General features: G+C 34.4%; 1 protein-coding gene across 2 annotated transcripts in view; it reads left to right on the top strand.

The window, feature by feature from the left end:
* Nucleotides 1-605: 605 nt before the first annotated feature.
* LOC138306705 (contactin-5-like) overlaps nt 606-19,410 on the top strand; it is a 41,989-nt gene continuing 23,184 nt past the window's right edge. Inside the window, exons 1-8 of one of the 2 annotated variants that reach the window (XM_069247167.1) lie at nt 606-854; nt 8,020-8,161; nt 8,825-9,159; nt 10,126-10,269; nt 13,901-14,008; nt 15,220-15,384; nt 15,783-15,968; nt 18,269-18,577. In XM_069247167.1, coding sequence (XP_069103268.1) covers nt 10,137-10,269; nt 13,901-14,008; nt 15,220-15,384; nt 15,783-15,968; nt 18,269-18,577 — 901 coding nt within the window. In that variant the 5' untranslated portion in view covers nt 606-854; nt 8,020-8,161; nt 8,825-9,159; nt 10,126-10,136. Of the gene's footprint in view, nt 855-8,019; nt 8,162-8,824; nt 9,160-10,122; nt 10,270-13,900; nt 14,009-15,219; nt 15,385-15,782; nt 15,969-18,268; nt 18,578-19,410 lie in introns of both variants that reach the window. The other variant, XM_069247166.1, reaches the window with a different exon arrangement.

Genomic DNA, 19,410 nt, shown 5'->3' with positions numbered 1-19,410 from the left:
TTGCGCGGTTGAGGTAACGCAGAGATTGCGTCCACAAAACTGTCAAAATACGAAATTAAGCTGAATTAATCAGCACATGAGGTAGACCACTTGGGGGAGCAGACATTGTCGATTTGAAATTTACTTTTGAATGTTATCGAAATTTTTCATGCAGTCCAAATACTTTCTGTAATCTAATCTAAATTGCAGAATTGATTTTTTGGTGAATGAGAGTGCGATTGCATAAAACAGAAAACCTATAATGTTGTGTATGATGGTCAATTTATCTATGAACATGGGATGTTTTAGAAGTGTTTTCGATCATTTTAGAATTTCGAATTTGATTAATTTCTGTATAGATGCGTGTATAATTCGGGCCATGCCACTATTCTAATGTATTTATAACGTGCCATACCCAGCTAACGAGAAACCCCGGTGCCTGACGAACAACTTTATATTCAGAGTGATCAATAAAATAGTAACCACTCAGACCAAACTAAGTTGCAACTTCCATTTGACATGAAAAGGTCAGGGGTCATATCCTCGATCAAGTGTGGTGTCTCTAGACATTCTGGATGTTCCAACATTAAAATCCCTCACGCTCTTATATCCGGGCCATCCAAACTGGTCTGTATACGTTATATATAACTTGTTTCACAATTGATGTAAACTGACAAATACACGTAGAGACATGTTCAGAGCTACCTTTGTCCTTTGTGTGAACGTATATGTAGAGGACGATATAGTTATACACGCCATTTTTAAACTGATCGTCTTCGAATGAAGCATGGTTGAAATGGATTATTTGATTGTCTCCTTGTCTATGTAATTATGTGATCCATGTGAACTATCCCGACCTTGATCAAGATGTGATGGTAAGTGTATCATTATCAGAAAAGTAGTGTGTTTTTCGACTCTACTAAATGATTGCACGTGTTCTGCATTCATAATTAAACCATTTGAAGCAGTTTCAGTTCAGGTATACATTTAACAAATTCCGTTTTATGTGATATTGATACTAACCTATTGATTGCCATATTCCGTTTATCTATTTTTGTTAGTGTATTGATATGTTGTTGATTTTATTTATTAACGTAACATTAAGACACGTTATTTCATTGTGCACTTTATTGGTATTGAGTGATACGCGTTCGGTGCAAAATTGACATAGATAAAATTATGCAGCTGGTAAGTGAAATACGTCATTATCAAAATTAAATAATGGCGAAAATCCCCTAACACAATGCTGAAATTGTATAGTTAAGGTAACTTAAAATGGAACCTTTATGGAATATCGTGGCTCTAGAAAAACATCATGTATTTAACATCTAGTGTTGACTGTGAGCGAGAATTCACTATGAAATAACTGGTTTGTAATGACAGGAGGTCCTACTGAGGGAGAAAAAAACTCCTCTATGGTATTAGATACAGAAATCCAATATACATGTATTTATCTAGGTACCTAGGTAGGTACCCACGAAGATTGAGATCACGGATATAGTCGCCTTTTACGATCATGCAATGGCAGCTGGCACAATTCTAACATCATACCTTCAATTTAGGCGGTGCTTAAGGATTTTCCCATAAAAACAAGCTTGTATAGCTTAAAAACTTACTGTAAGCATGGACAATCCATGAGATGCTTAATTTGCAGAGGATATCATTCAATAAATATGACATAATTTCTGCAACTGACTCGGCAAATGTGACCCCAGAATGTACTCAGCTTAAGTAGATCATAACAAACTCCAAATAAAGAGCTTAACATAACTCTAACGATTTGAAAGGGTTTGAAAAATAAAGAATTTTGATCTAGGCAGCCATGAAATTAAGATTTAAAATTGAATCACCCTCTACTATCATGCAGTGGGGCAGCAGACGCAATTCTTACATACTACCTTCAGTGAAGGTGTTCCTTGAAATTAGCTCATAAAACCAGCTTAGATTTAAAAAAAAAACTGCTTTCAACATAGTAAAACAAAGCATGCTTAAGTAAACAGATGAAACAATTCGTTAACTGTGACCTAATTGATGCACGTGACCCAGCCAATGTGATCCCAGGATATGTTCATTTATTTATTAACAGTATGTGTTCAAATTTGTTGCCAGTGTGTCGTTCGACTTTTAGATCCACACAAGTTCATATACTTCTTAATTAGCACACCAAATTCTTAAAACCTCATGGAGTATAGTAATAGTTGGACAATTGCTATAAGACATGTTTCAATGTTCGTGTCGTATTACTACTTATAATAAAATGTGGATTGTGATTCTCATACAGTTTGATTGGTTTATTTCTCTTAAATTATCACTCCAATTTGTCGACAAGTTTGTATATTTGTTTATAAGACCATGGTGTTTGGCAATAGCCATGGGCGATGGCAGTTCACCGATGAAGCGCTATATTTCAGACAGAAAATACTATGATAAAATCAGCCGTTATATGTAAGATGATTATTTAATTATTATTCTTCCAACAAGCACCTATTATATCGATTATTACATAGTAGTGTTAGATAGAATGGGATGATGATTGGACGAACGTTCACAAGGTGTCTATTTATACTATGTAAAATGTTGTAAACACCCTCTTTCATTTAACCCGATTAGGATACATATATGATGATGGTAACTAGATATATAATAATACTACCTGTAATTGAGTTTCCACATCATAAACCTATATGTTTTATTGATACTATCAGCATTGTTATTAAGTGCCGTTATTACAGATTCAGCGAATAGCCATGGAATGGGAAAATGTTTCAGGGTAGAATTGTTTCTTTAAGAATGTAGTCTCATGGTAAGGGAGACAGATCATGATTTTTTCATACAGACGCTTGAGTTATGACAGTGCCCCAAGCTGTTCAAGCATTTGAATGACCGCGATTTGATTAATACCCCCTTTTCTGAAGTTTGAATTTATGAATAAATTATTTTATTAGTTTTAAAAATAACAACACAAATAATCCTATCAATCTTAAATTGCTATTTTATGGTGATTATATATTGATTAAACATTGTTAATCATTTTAAAGCTAAAACTATTGACATCTAGGCTATATTGTAACAGAAAATTCTGCAGTGAATGTATAAAAAATATGTGTAATAGGGGAGATAACTCTATTGTGAATCCCGTCTTTTTTAATGAAAAATGAAGGTTTTTTGGTGCTAGAAATGCTCTATCTTGACAAATTGTGGTTCAATTTTCTTGAAAATTGACTGATCAAAAGCAACTTTGTCACTTTTTAGTCTGTTATTTTTCTATAAAAATTGAACTTCACAATTTTTGTTTATTTTCATTTTGGTGAGAATGTTTTAGGTAATTTACTTGCGTCTTTTTTACCTAATTTCCCCTAAAAATGATCACTAGAAATTAATTATGACGAGAAGTAAAGCATTTTTTTTCTTAAATGATTGATATATATCACGTCAATTAAAACAATATATATATCGTAGAACATTTTTTTAATTATTTTCATTTACAGGGCGGATTTAGTACAGACTAATGCTGTTTTTCATGTGCAGAATCTACTCAAAAATGGCAAATTTGAATATTTATTTAGAAAAAATAGATGGTTCAATTTCTTCGAACTTTGACAGAAGATGCATAACAACGTATTTACTTCATAAATCAAATATGAAAAATATTGAACGACAGGAAAATTTTGGGGAATGTGAGACTACCACCTTAAATCCACACTTGCTTCTAAATCAAATCCCATCAAATCAAATGTAGATACCCCTACATAGAGTTTTTTTTAAAGTAATAAACTGTTACCAAATTGTAGTATATAGTCGATATAGATACAATGTGGGTGACAGACATTATATTTATCTTTCACCCAAATTGTATCCATATATGTAGTCTGTCTAGATACCCCAACGTGGTGTGCATAATATAATTAACCCGATAACGCAGTTTTAAAACCTGTAAGGTAATGGTGTATATTGCTGTGTTATTCTCATTTAAATTAGTTTGACATTGTGGTAACGCCAGTTTATTTAGGAGAACGCAACCTATATAGATTGGCTGTCCTCTTTTATATGATTGAAAACCTCACGTGATGTCATTATCAAATATCTTTGGACAAAGCCACACAGTATTGGTTTTTACAAAACCGGTTTTCCCACTTCCTGGTAGAAAAGGTATTATGATAATAATTTCGGTACCCGATATAGCTGCCTTTAATAAAGCCTACTGAAGAGATTATATATTTATACAATGAGCACTTGATATATCTGATAAAAACAACATTTCAACAAAGTTCTGTTTTTATTTTACCACTTCTTCTTTTTTAATGTATATATTTATTACTTTCGTTTTTAAGTAGTCCCGATATATTACAACAAGCCTTCCACCTCTGGGTTCATATGCTATGCCAGGTACTGACCACTAATCGGTGGTGTGTTCATGAGTACTCTGGCTTCCATCCATCAAATTAATCTGATCCGTCCTTAAATGGCCCTTGCTGTAAATATAATCAAGTACTCTGGCCGAGTTTAATGTTAACTCCCATTGCACATGGAAATTCCAGGGGGTCATCTGCTCAATATTGTTTTTTTTCTGAGGACATCTGATTTCCTCCCACTTAGATCCCTCTCCCGCATACATCCGGGTCATTCACTGATCTGTATAAGTTATATAATTTGTTTCTAAATCAATGTAAAATAAATAAAGTTTATTACCATACTGTTTATCATTAAAGATATCTAAAACTCATTTCAAACATGACATTTTTTTATTTATACCCATAGCGAACTATATATTATTCGCCTAACGATATTTTACCTTTTAATATTAAAATCAGGACTGAATAGTCGATAAACGGCGTATTTTGCCGAGATTGTACTAAGTTCAGTTTGCCGAAAGCTTCATACCGGGTTAAAATCAAAGTTTGCACAGTAACTGTAGCTTCGACAAACTGGAAAAAAATGATGTCGAATCTTTGAATATGGTCAGACTAATAACAACCTTAAGTCACAAGTATCTTTTACGAGGCAAATTATATAGAGATTGAACAGTGGTTTGATTGCTTTAAAGGTGGTATGCACGCGATTTGATACAGCCATATTCAATGTAGCGCGTTACATAAATAAGTATATTTTTACATGTCCGTGATCAAAATTTAAAACGATATTGGTTGCAATGCTGTGTAACTACGGTTTGATCATATATCAATAATGTCCATTTCAAATAAAAATTGAGGTAACCGAGGCGGAACGACTACCGGTGTGTATCGTTGCCAGGGTAATGATGCGGTCCGAAGTGGAGCGAGCCGCCATATTGATGGTATGACCGTTGAGCTGCGAATGTATGTCACGTATGTATCTGTGTACGAACGCGATATAGACTATTTTTTTTCATTTTCACGGCTTGTATTTCATTGTACGGTGGATAGACAAGCGTTTGCGTGTGTGTAGGCCTATTATGAATGCAAAGACGGGAGTAAAGCATATGATACTGGTTCTTATAGGCTACCTGGAATGTTTTTTTTTTTTTTTTTTTTTTTTTTTTTTTTTTTTGGAAACCTGTACATGACCTGTTAGCTTAGACGTTCCCAGAATTTTTCATCAACAGTCAGATTTGTTTCTGTATATTTAGGTGAGATGAGTGACCGTGCACACATCTATAACTGACGTAACTAGGCCTAGGGGATTTCCTTAATATTCCTGAGGAAAGCCCTCCGGTTGCAGCCTCGACCAACGATTCATTTTGTTGTTTATTACCGTAACAATGCTTGAACACATCTTTTGTTTTGATGTCAAATACATATTTAATTGGATCTAATAAAAAACTCTTTATTGTAATCTTGAAATCCATCAACTTATGACGCAACATCTTATCGAAGCGTGAACTAGAAGTAGTCCGAACCTGCACTGCGTTTGAATTCATACGTCATTGCGATTACGCTATTTTGAACGCAACTCCCCTCCCATTGACTATATAGGGGCATATGTATATATACATGTATAACTCATACAAACGGACTGATATGTCGATACCCTCTCGTACTGAATAAAAGAGATTTCATAACAATCAAGTGATTAGATTTTCTGTTCATCTCCGTTATATTGTTAATATTTGACACTTTTAAATTAATATACCAATGCGTTTTAAGAAATATACATAATAAAACCAAGATACTTTAGTTTTGCCGAGTCCTCTAGTATAAAATACTATAAAATACTAAATACTACTACTAAATACTATAATACAAGTTTTATTTTGGTGTCACAGGGAAAACCGAGGCGACTCGGCAAAACCTCCCCATCTCATTAATTTAAGCAAAATAAAAAAATGCCCAATGTTGGAAATATTGCAAGTACATTCATTATTTACATAAAATAGTAATTAGAATAATCATTTATTTCATCTAGACTAAATAGTTTGCAAATCCCATACACCGCCTGCAAGGAGACATCCTTGGTTTATCGCTACCCACGATACTCTTGATCGTGGTCTTATATCATGTAACTTTTCATGGGATATTAAATCTAGATATATCTGTTATCGACAGTTAATTTTTTATAACTGCTATTCCGAGACCGTAAAATGCAATCTTGGTCACCTCAGCAAAAAACACTGGGGCACGCAAATTGTGACAGAAACATTTACTAGTAATTTGATACGTATGTCATTTAAAAGTATTGGAGACCTTTTGATATGCACGTGTATATCATGACGTTTCAAGTGGCTACCCGTAATATTTTTTGTGATAAATGAATTATACATCATGTATATCATGACGTTTCAAGTGGCTACCCGTTATATTTTTTGTGATAAATGAATTATACATATATGTTATAAATTCGGTTTAGGGACAGAAAACAAAATAAATCATTAACTTGAAATTCAAGTGATTATTGTTCTATAAAATGTAAGTATTTGCAATGTATTGAGTGTTCGACAAGGACGATATTGTCTATTATTACCAATTTCTTACTTATATGAGGAAAACATTTTAAAGTTTTGATAACTGAACTTTAAAAATGCTTGTACCATTAGAGAAGCTTAATTACTATACATTTTTATTTTAAAATAGCCTTTAAATAGGACTATCTTCCGAAGATTAGAATAAGCTGTAAAAGAATCGGCTATCTTCCGAAGATGAGGATAAGTCGTAAAAGAATGAGATACCAGTTTTGAATTGGGAGTGCTAGTCTTATTCCACCTGCAATAAGATTTTTGTCAATAGTCTTACATACCTGATGTTGAGTCTGTAACATGCTGAAATGGAAGGCTACTGAGTTACGAGTTTCTTCAAATAAATGGACTTGACATTAATGTTAGGTCACATGATCAAATGGGCTAAAACATTCAAATAACTCCTCTGTCAATAAGTGACTGGCCTGTAGCCATATGCATGGTACATGTATTAAGTTTGTAGCACGCTGGGATGAAGGGCTACTAATTATAAGTTTTATCAAATGAATGATCTTGATCTTCATTCAATTTCATAGTCACAATGGTCAAATAGACTGAAATCGTAAAATAGCTTTCAATCGTGGGATATTGTTTCCTAAGGTAATGAAACCGCTCTGTTTTAAGAGTAACAGCAAGATTTATATCCCGTTCGAATTCGGGACACTCCTTCATACAAGTGTCGCCCACTGTAGTAGTCGACAAAATAGATCGAATGTATTTAATATGGTCCTTTATGCGTTATTCTTCATATACTTGTATTCATGCATATGTACATACTCGATCTTCTTTTGGAGAATTACGACGAGTTATGGTCCTTTACGTCTCTCATTTCATCCGCAACACCCCTTAACATGTTGCCCCTCTAGTTAGTAAAAAATAATTGATCCTTAACTGATACAAATTTTAACTTTGACGTGATCGTTACATAGTGGTTTCTCTCGAACGCCACTTACAGTTTTGGGATATTAAGGGGTTTAAAAAATGGTATCCCAGTATAAGCACTAAATTCTTTTTTTTTTGAAATGTGCTAACTCCAATTAACCGCTTTAAAACATCAGAGATATGTCATAAAGTATCTTGATTGTTTTCTTCTGTTTTTCATGCATAACCAGGTGTGATGTTGTGTACGTGATGACTTTCCATGACCATTAATGATGAACTTTGACATCTCCATACGGAGTAAGGTCATCTTGAGCTTAGGTGTGTCTGCCACCTGTCTCTTACTGTACAAACTGCACTATAAGAGAGACAGAGGTAAAAACCTTTTTTATGTCAATTTGTATTAAAATGTGTTTTATAGATACTGATTAATATTCATAACTGCAGATAAATTTCAGGTCAACACAATTCCAGGTTAAGATTTCTTGACCTGAAATTCAGTTTAAAAATATGTTAGTATTATCCTATATCTATTAAATGGGCATAAGCCATGACTTAACGGGGTAGTTATGATATAGTATATAAAAAAATATTTAAGTCTATCTTATGTCTTAGAACTCTTTTGTATATGAAAGAACTTTAAAGCTACATTGGAATATTATCATCTATTCATTTTGCTTATGATATCTAATTAGGTTACAACATATTAGATTTTCACCTAATTTCAATCCAAATTATTGTATATGGTTAAACTATTAAAGGGACCTAATGAAATATTTATGAAAGAAGCATGTCCAATGAAGAATTAATTGCAAGGGGTACGTTTAAATTTTACAGACTGTGTGAATCTCTTCCGCGTGAATGACAAGTTTTCCAACCAATGGTCACACGATACCTATGATGTTAAACGAAGTGACTGCAGATATGCCTAAATTTAAGCGTATTTCTTAATTTAAAAATACTTGCAAAGATTGAACTTCAACTATTATATGTTAAGTGATGCAATCGATAAATACATACATATATATTTTTGATCAGCTGGCAGAATACATGCAAGGAAACCGATTGTAAGGTCAGAGGATCGATACTGCTTTGTAAGCGGAACCACAGTTATATTACAAAGTAATATAGAAGAAGAAATCGAAGGAGTTTTTTTTGGAAAAAACGAAAAACTACAGAGGACACTTTTTACAAACATAAAAATTGATAATAAGAAGTATATTGGCGGGTCTGTTGCTTCCCCTTCCCTTGTGATAGTATCAGTTGGGGAGGAGGACGTTGGTTTATATATCTGTCGAGCTACAAAACAACGCAGGAGAAGGAGAGAGCGGGGAGATTGAAATTTTCAGTCAAAGATGCTAGTGAAAACAATGGTATGTATGTCAAAATTAATTTCAAGGAATAATTCATTGTCATTGTAAAACAAATATTCAAAAATAAATCTATCTTCACTACCGCTTTCGCAGCTACTGCTGCTCTTCGGGGGATGTTTATTGATGACGCTGATAAAGGAACAACACTAACAACACGGATTAATGATGTCATAGTTAACAATACGTTATGACATCATAAAAATACACATATTAGAAGTCATCGTGCATTGTCGCCCATTATCAAACACTGGACTATTTATCCTTGGTTTTAACAAACCTATTAACTTTGAATCTTTTCCTTCCCTCTCAACAATAGTCTCAGTAGATTGGTAAATATGAATAACTTTAAAAACATGACTTGCATATTTTTGAATCTGTTTACTGAATGTAGACATCTTAAATTACCTGTTTTGATCTAAAATTTAATTAATTACCAATCTACTAAATCTGAGATTTTTGTTATATATCCATAGCAATAAACAATCTATTCAAATAAATCCTTATAATTCAATTATCTAAATATAATATATCTTCAATATTTCAAATTCATTTAGGGATTATTTTGTCTATGATATCAATACGCCTTTATCTCAGTCAATCAGAAACAATGCAGCAAATGGCCACGCAAAGTTTTCCTTTAGGGGCCTATAAAATAAATTGTAGACCAATTGTAACCAACAGTTAATTATAATGAATATGATTGATACCCTTTGTTATGTTGCAAACTTCCTTTAAATCTAATTGCAATACCATTCATAATACTGGACATCATTGTGACCGCAATATTGTTCGTATTCGTATTATGTTGTTTCACACGGTATGTGGTTTAATGTTTTATGTCATTGGAGCCTCATCTGGAAGTTACTAGATGCAAAAAATAAGATATCAAGCGATATATCAATATTGCTTACAAAAGAAGAATTACTCAATGTTCTGTATTGCTATATTATTTAATTTCTTCAGCAGGAGTAATACCTATGCAGTCAGGGTTCAACCAGGTCATACAGTTGTTGGAAATGGCAAGCAGAACAAATACACACATCCATCTTACAGTTGCTAACAAGGTTAAGAATTGTATCATAGGTGAAAATGGACTCGTTGTCAACCAAGGTGAGTCGAACTCAGTTTGCTATTGAAACATCTTTATATATAACTCTTGTCGTTTCTGGTTCTCCTACCCAGAACCAATCTCCTGTGCCTGCCGCGGTCCTTTAGGATGTATTCACGTCCCAAGATCCACGATCTGCACGTATGGAAGGAGGCCTCGCCCATGAAGGCTTTTCTTAAAACGTGTCAGATTGCATCGCCGATCACATAGATCTTCCTCTTCTGCCGTCTATCAGTCACTATGGAAGATCTGTGATTTGTGATTGATGTATCGGTATATATATATATATATATATGAAGATTGACCTGGTCAGCTCTCTGTCCAGCTGAGTGCAGATCTCATTCTTTATTTTGCTTATGGAACGCGATCTTGCATCTGGTACTATTGCAGGCTAGCGCGCTGCAATTGCCAGAGAACTGTCTTTTCATTGTAGACCGGAAGTAGGGTCTTCCACCTCTTCTGCCTTGATTACAGGGTTCAGTGTGGACAGACAGTTACAGACCCTGAAGCGTCTAATGCTAGGTTTACACTATGTTCCCGGCGACCACGGTAGCCACGTTTGCCCGAAACGTGGTGCGCCGTAGAATTTTGGCTATTTTTGCAACTGTATTCAAGTTGAGCTAGGTCTTGTGAAGTTTTGCCACGGTATTTTACGGATTACGTGGTGGACCGTGGATATAGAGGAAAGTGCTGTTCCCGGAGGTTAAAGGAACACTACGGCTTTAGCACGGTCTATCAAGGATACCACTCCGTTCTCTCCTGGCCTGTTACGATCTGATGAGGTCTGCTACGTTTTACACATTTTGATCGAACTCCAATACGTTTTTCACGGTCCGCCAAGGCTTACTAACATAAAAGTCTGATGCCAGGCTTTTTGGAGCAACTGAAACAATATTTATTGCCGAAAATGTCATTTCAAACACTTTTAATTACAAAATTTGTTAAAAGCATATTTGGTATAAATATATAATTATTATAGCCAAGTGTTTCTACGCAAATATTTTTTTCTGTACTCATTTAATCTGCCTTTTGCCATAATAGCTTTGGTATAATTTGAGGGTTTAAATGTGTTTGATAATGGCTATTTTTATTTATTTTATTAATACAAATGATTCAATGAAGTAGCAAATATGCACCAGGCCATGCAATGATACCCTTATCATATTTTGCTTGCAACGTAAGACCATAATAAGACGTAACAAGACGTATAACGTCTGACTTTCAACCACTACAAGCCGTAAGAATGCCTTGACAGAACGCATCAAAACGGTTTTTCATCCACCTTGGCTTGCCGTAAAAACCTTGACAAACCTGGACAAAACGGCACAAAACGTGCAGCCAATCTGCATCAACCATGATCAAACGTGGAAAAAACGCAACAGAACGTCACAAAACTTGAAATCACCGTGAGATTCTCGGAACGTGCTTGCTGCCCGTTTCACCACGGACCGTCTTGAAGTTTTCTGTTATACGGCCTCGTACCGCCCCTGTCCCCACTTTTTGTTACGTCAATCCCTGTGGTTGACTATATTGCGCAAGTGTTGGGCAAAACTAAAGATGGAGTCTTTTTTCAATTGACGGTGTAGTATAGTCGACACATTTACGTCACTTTCTAGACAACGTATCAAATAATAAAACCAATAAAATTTTTTAAAAAATTACTTTTCCATCTAAGACATTAATTACATGTGGTAAATGCAAACGCAAAAGCATGAAAATTCGTTCAAATTGGAAGAAAGCATGAGAATCTTTTGCCTATTTGGCTTCTGTATGGCCATAGTTTTTTTCAAGAAAAAAAATGGACTCCAGAAAACCACGACCCTCTGAGGAAGGCGCCATATTGGTGTGTTTCAAAATGGCCGCCAAAAACCGCATTTTGCGACCCATAACTCCAGTTCTATACCTGCTAACACCCAAACTTTAAACGTTTACACCCATATGATTGATACTTCCAAACATTTTGGAAGTGTTAAACCTCATGTATAGGGACCGCCATTTTGAATTCAAAGATGGCCGCCAATATAGCTTGCAAATAAAACACCTGCAAATATAATGAGAGTGAATATTTAATACTTTTTGTAGTGTTTGATACATGAATATTTTGATTCTTACTTTAATTTCAAAAAATGATCGTCATTTTGAAATCCCAAATGACCGTTCAAATAAAAGTTGTTACGGTATGTCACTCTGTGAGTGCTTGAACCAAAATTCAAGTTAACATTCTGAAAAAAAATAAATAAAAAAAAAACGTCCCTACCCATATTATTGATGTTTTATTTTTATATTAATAGTTTTCCGTCACTTAGGATCATTCAGATAGTTTTAAACTTCATGTAGAACGACCGCCATTATTGTATTCCAAGATATCGCCAAAACACTACATGTACCTTATATCTGGTCCGTGGGCGGAGTGATATCCATCTGTTCACACTCATCCTGCTTTTGTTGGGTGAGAGAATAGCCCTGTCCTACCCTACTCATAGCTCTGCCGCTTACACTACTCAATGATCCTTGTCTTTTGGCAAAGAAATCAGGTTCCTGGGATTTATCGCCCTACGACCCCTTAAGGGATTTTTGACAGTCTCTACTTATTCTGAGGTGAATAATCAGTTGCATTTGTTTCCATGCGTCGGTTGCTAAGGTTTTATGTGTAAACACTAAGGGGACGAGGTACTCGATCACCTCTATTCTTAAACCATTAAACAGGGTCACCGAGGGATTTTTCTCCTCTCCAGACTATCACCAGATGTGATATGTCAGTAAAAGTGAATTCAGTATTGGCTGATAAGTATTCTAATGATCAATCCTCGGGGCGAAATGGAAGGTGAGGGGGCTTATGACGTTTACGCAACCCTTGCGGGGAGCCTTCATTGACTCTCATTAATAGGATCCTCGTTCTAGGAACATCATGTCCCGCTGTCCTTTTGTTGGCTTGTTCAGCTTACTTATACCTCCCGTCCCTGTCCTCTCATTCCTGATAGGACTGTTTACCTTGTCTTCGGTTGTAATGGCTCAGTCTATGACTGTTCCTCATCGGTAGACATTATATTAATTTGCAGTTTACAACTGTATGCGAGCAGGCATCATAATGGTACACCTTCTTTCACGGGGATGTATATCCAAAAAGTCAAGAATTATTCAAACTCGGTGGTACTTTTCGTTTTGGCACGAAACAATAATTTATGAAATATACTATGTTTTCCAGTTATCCTCAGTAAAAGGAAATTGATTATTATGGTATCTTTCTAGGTCTAATTGGGAACTGTCGGAATCATAGAAAAAAACATGTATTTCATAAAACTGAGAAGAATGTCATTGTTATAATTTTTTCATCTTCAGCATGTTTCAATTATATCAAAATGTATTAGCTTGCCTCTGAGTGTTGTCTGGTTCTCTATCTATACGCGTTTATGCGCATGTGTGATTTTTACCATTTATGATAACTGAATTCCTAGATAGCCACCGATTAGTTGTCAGTGACAACAAGTTTAAAATGAATCTAGACATCATACCGGTCCTTAAAACATGTTTAAAAAACTGCCAGAGGAGTACATGGGAACGGATTTTCCAATTGATAGGTTACTGGAAGTCTATAAAATAAATAATTCAATTTTATTTCGTTTTTGTGGATAGGTGCACTTGACTTTGATCCCAAAAGATTGATAGAAAAAATAGTGGAAAGCTCACGTGCTGCAAAAGATGAAGCAGAAAAATGTGTTGCGATGTATGGTAAAATACAAGGTTTGTATTCAGATGGATTTCCTGATTTTGAGTATTGGTAAAGTTGATCCGAAGAAGAATAAATTGTATCAATTGTATTTATATAAGAAAAGTGTAAGCATACAGGTCAATAAATATAGATTTTATAAGGATTAATGGTTGTAAAGAGATTTAATTCATACAAGTGGGTATTTTTTTACGAAAAAAGACGCAAGCTTCCATATTTAATAATATGTGCAAAATATCAAATAATTTGAACATACAGTTGTCAAAATGTGTTTGCGTAGAATTTAAACGATAAATCATTACAAATATACATGTAGATTGAAATGAAAAATGTAAATGATATTGAATGATATATGAATACCAGTCATAAAGCTTTCTTATTAAATTTGGCAATACATAATTACTTTAATAATGTTAGCTTTGAAACGATACCATAGATATTTGGCATTCACATTGTATATAATCGTTATTCGTAATTTGATATCGAGGCGACATCTCGGCACATAAACGTTTGTCATTGTTTTATTTTTGGTAATCATTTCATTCCTTACAATACAAATCCACCGACAAGATTTTTGATGTTGATAATTGAACGCTATATATCTGAATGAATCTATTTTAAATGCCATATGTAGGTTTGTCACAGCTGCTTCGTAGTAATGATAATAATATAGCTTAAATATTTTATTGTCATATATTGCCGAGAAAGTCCTATTCAAATCATACTCATTTTTCAGCATGAAAAAACCAAATTTACAGGGACAAAGTAGTTTCTCTTTTTCCATGCCCCTGAAAGGACTGTATGTCAACTCAAACACAATATGTTTACTTTAGTTTATCTCTAAATAAAGCCATATACAAGTTAATCCGGCAAAACGTGAAGAAAGAAAATATTATAACTATAAGAAATCAATATCTTTGCATTTGACATATATATGGATAGTCATGCAAAACCTTAAATCAGTCAAACGGTTGTACCGTCTTTAACGATAATGAATTCTTTATTCATTATATATTCAAAATCTCTTGAGATCTCATCATAAAATTGTTTTATAATTGTTTTCAATTCAACGTATAGCGCTTGCTGCTATCTAGTTAGCATTCGTACTCCCATAATTGCATACTGAATACAGGTCACTGCTTAATAACTATTATACTGTACACTGACAAATCCAAAAGAACGTTACATGTTGGCTGCATCTTTTTTCTCTTTTTTTTCGTTTAAGAATTTTTCATTCAAAGTGGAACTGATGTCAGAAATGTCACAGTAAGTTTCAAGGTTGATTATGACAAGGAACTCTCTCCCGACTTTAAGGAGGTACTTCAAAAGCAGATTGCAGATGCAATAAATGTGTCAAATGAAAGAATAATCAACATTGAACTAATCAGACGTAAGTGCAATTTAATAAAAAAAATAAAAATGTACGGAATATTAACAAATTAACAAAAAGAACATGCAAACATAATTGTTTATACAAAAAAGCATTAAGAAGTAGTTTTTTTTCTATCACATATATTGATTCTAAGGATTTTAAGCAACGTCAATATTGCCTCAAAACAAATTGGTCGATCAAATTCTTATACATACATTCTAAAATATAATGTTACTTCTAAAACACCATTGGAGGTAAATATGGACAGTTGCTGTGGCAGGATTATGCTAATTCAAGATAATGCTTTAGATGTTCATGCATTGTTTTTTCAGTATTACTTAATGAAATTAATGTATTCAAGGTACATATAAATGAGCAAAAGGTTGGATTGAATGAATTTTAATGATCACTTTCAGATTGCATCTTAGTATTCTTTGATGTTGACGGTGCTTCGTTTCCATGGGAAACATCTTCATTGATATTGGCGGAACGTTTCCGGACCGGTTTGACCGATGGCTCAATTCGTCTTACAGATGATAAGGGAGAAACATTAGCTGTATGCACAGAAACCACGATTATAAACATGAAAACAACATCAGAGCGTAAGTAGTTATTTACATTATAATTTTGTATTTCCATTTTCCTAAATTTAGTGTTACAAGGGAGATTTCACAAAATTTAATAGCAGTACTTCAATATTTCATATCAGTATTCGTTGAATAATGATATATCTAATAAGATGATGATTATAATGAGTTTATCAAATTTGTACTTGAAATGCTATTTTGAAAGAAACAGACTTTGTCGCAAAATATCTTTCACTGAACTGATAGCTGTTTCTGGTTTAACAACACGAGTCGGATTGCATACATTTATACTTCACTGTAAATATTGTTTTGGGCGATACCGACAAAAAATCACTACACAAATACCCCAATATCCTGCGTATTACATGCACCGGTATAGCCCGCGGGAAGCCAAATCAGGCAATCCTATGATTTTGTAAAATAAATTCCAGATAACACGCATCGGCGCCACATTTCGCGCGTGGGTATACTTCGATGTAATCCTTAGAATATGGTACATATTTGATATTAATATAGTGATTTCATTTTGAAGGGGATATAGGTTTACATCTTTGTTTGAAAATAAGTTATAAATACAAGAAATATCCTTTGCATAGTAAGAGGGTTACTTGAGCTATTTTCTGATTTGGTTTTTAAATAGATTAAAAATAATGCATCGAACAGTTTTCACATTTGTAATGGTTTTCAAATGTAGCCAGCATCGGCAAATAACCCGCATTATATATCCTTTTATGTAAAATTCTATAGGCTCCGGGCAACACGTAAACATTTACTTTATCACATTACTTCCCCGTGCAGCCAAGGCCTGCGGCCACGTCATCTTTATTGCAAGACGCATGTGCTATAACACTATTAAGACATCAAAGGTAGTTTTGACGTCATAATCTGTATATGACGTCGCAGGATTGTCTCATCAGACAAAAAAAAACAAATGCGGGCCTGATATCTACCTTTTCTATATAAAGATGAATGTAAAAGTTTCACTTATATCACTGACAATTAAAGTTATATGATAAACGAATCTTATACTCGTGACTATGTGATATAAAAATTATCAAACTCGTTTAATAAGTTAAAATGCCACTCGTATCGTTTGATAAATTTCATTATCACATAGCTACTCATGATAAGATTCTCTAATTCTCTCATATCGACTCGTGTAATACTGGCTAGTCCTGTGCAATACACTCATGTCGGCTGAGGCTGTATTGCATGGCTACACATGCAATAAGGCTTAGTGACGTTACAGAGTTAATAAAATTAGTATCTATGGGTAAAATTTAACAATTGTTTGCAGAAACTAGGCTGGATTTACAAAAAACCTGAATTGAGCTGAAAATATCATGTTTGGAGAATTGACTCACGGCCGATTTCTTTCGAGAGAAAAATACTCTTTCATACGTGGATATGAAGGATAGGGATATTCTACCCTCAGTATCACAGAGGGTTGCAAAACCCTTGGCAACATTTTGCGACCCTCGGGTAGAATATCCCACACATGAAAGAGTCTTATAATCTACTGAGGGAGGCTGTAGTTGTTTTCCATGTTCCGAGTTCTGTAAGAGTAGAATGGAACTCGGAAACATTTAAGGATTTTGTTTTAAAATGAAAATTTAGTTTATATGATTGGAACATATTACAAATGTTTTCTGTTGTGTTTTGCCATTTATAATTTGTGATGAAATCAGTTTAAATACGTTTTCAATTTACTTTCATTTTCGTGGAGCAATATCAATAGTAGCCCATGGAAAAAGACATCAGGCAACATTTCTCAGATGTCTAATGCACATCGACTGATTTTATCGAAAATGAAATTTTCCTTATACGGCACTAGAAACTTTTTCCGAGTCCCGTTTTTCTTAACCAGAATTCGGAAATGGAAGTTAAATAAACAAGTATTTAAACTGACCCTATCACAAATTATTCATGACAAAATACAATAGAAAACATTTTTAATATGTTCCAATCATATAAACTGAGTTTCTTTAACTGTTTCCGGGATCTGTTTACAACCACAGCCTCCCGTATACTGCTGTGTCTCAAAAGAAGCATCATAAAACGCCATACACCCAACACACAGCATAACAGGATATCCCTGACTATATCACGCCAAATTCATTATGTTCTATTCACTTGGCTATACTAATCTCATCGACATGCCTTAATTATATTGTTACGGTACTGACACATATAATCATATTCTTCACCACTTTGTTGACATGAGATACATGTAACATTAATGAGGTTTGTTTTTTATGAGTTCTCAAACTTAACACTAATGCTGATGACTTATGTTGCAAATTCTGACTGTTTAGGTACACCGGTAGTTGCCATTGGACAAGGCGGTTATATAATGACAGCTGGGGAGGTTACAATATTGACCTGTACAACGTTATCGTCCTCACCAGTTACATCGGTCAAATGGTTTCGAATCAACAAGGAGGAGGGAATAAAAACTGCGATAGAAATTGACAATAAGAAATATTATGGAGGATCGATTGAGACACCGTCTCTCGTGATAGACAACACATGCCCGGAAGATGTTGGGCAGTATGTGTGCCATGCTAGGAACAAGTACGGATCAAGTAAAAGTCCGCCAACTTTCCTACTTGTATTCAGTAAAGGTATTTTTGATTACTCGATAATTTATTGCATTTTAAATCACACATCGCATAGGAATTAATACTGTCCATCATTCAGTGACATTATGTGTCACCAATTGTTTGCTGGAGTTTCAGGTATTTTCTCGATTTCTATATTTGGGAGATCCATCATGATATGACTATTTAGTTTGGGGAGCTAGCGTGGTAGCGCATTAGTCACACCCTTCCGAAACCCCCCTATATGATTGCACACTTGGTGAACTGTTAATTGTTGGTAACCAAACACAGGAGCTGTCCTTTTCTAGTAGTTCTTTTCCATTGCTCATAACTTTACATTCTATGTCGGGTATGCTGGCCCATACTATAATATTGGGCATATCTGAGGCATTAGTCCTTTGTAAAGATCAGCACACCTCTTACACCTTTTTGGTCCTAGCTCGCGCTCTCCGACACTGATACTGACTATATCTGTCTTTCTCACATACTTTTCAACTGCCAACTTATTCATTTGAATTATACCTCTTTGTCATTTAATCAAACATTTCTAATATTACAAAACTTCATATTCTAATGCATTAATGGGTGGGGCCTAACAATCTCAACATGGATGGAGGTATACACAATTATCTCATTAAACAAAAATCTTATTTACTAATCTGGTCAGACAAGTCTGGACCAAAAAGGCTAAGTCAGGTATTGACAGTAATCCCCTAATCAACTCTATTAAATAACCTCTACTTGACAGATGAATTAGCTATTATATGATTTGAGTAGATAACTGGTCAAATTCATTGGGCAAATCCAGTTTACAGATACTTTTTAAACATAAAAGAACTAGAATTGTGTCATTATAC

The sequence above is a fragment of the Argopecten irradians genome, chromosome 13 (genome assembly GCF_041381155.1).
Source record: "Argopecten irradians isolate NY chromosome 13, Ai_NY, whole genome shotgun sequence".
Lineage (NCBI taxonomy): Eukaryota > Metazoa > Mollusca > Bivalvia > Pectinida > Pectinidae > Argopecten > Argopecten irradians.
This window is presented reverse-complemented; position numbering and strand designations above follow the sequence as displayed.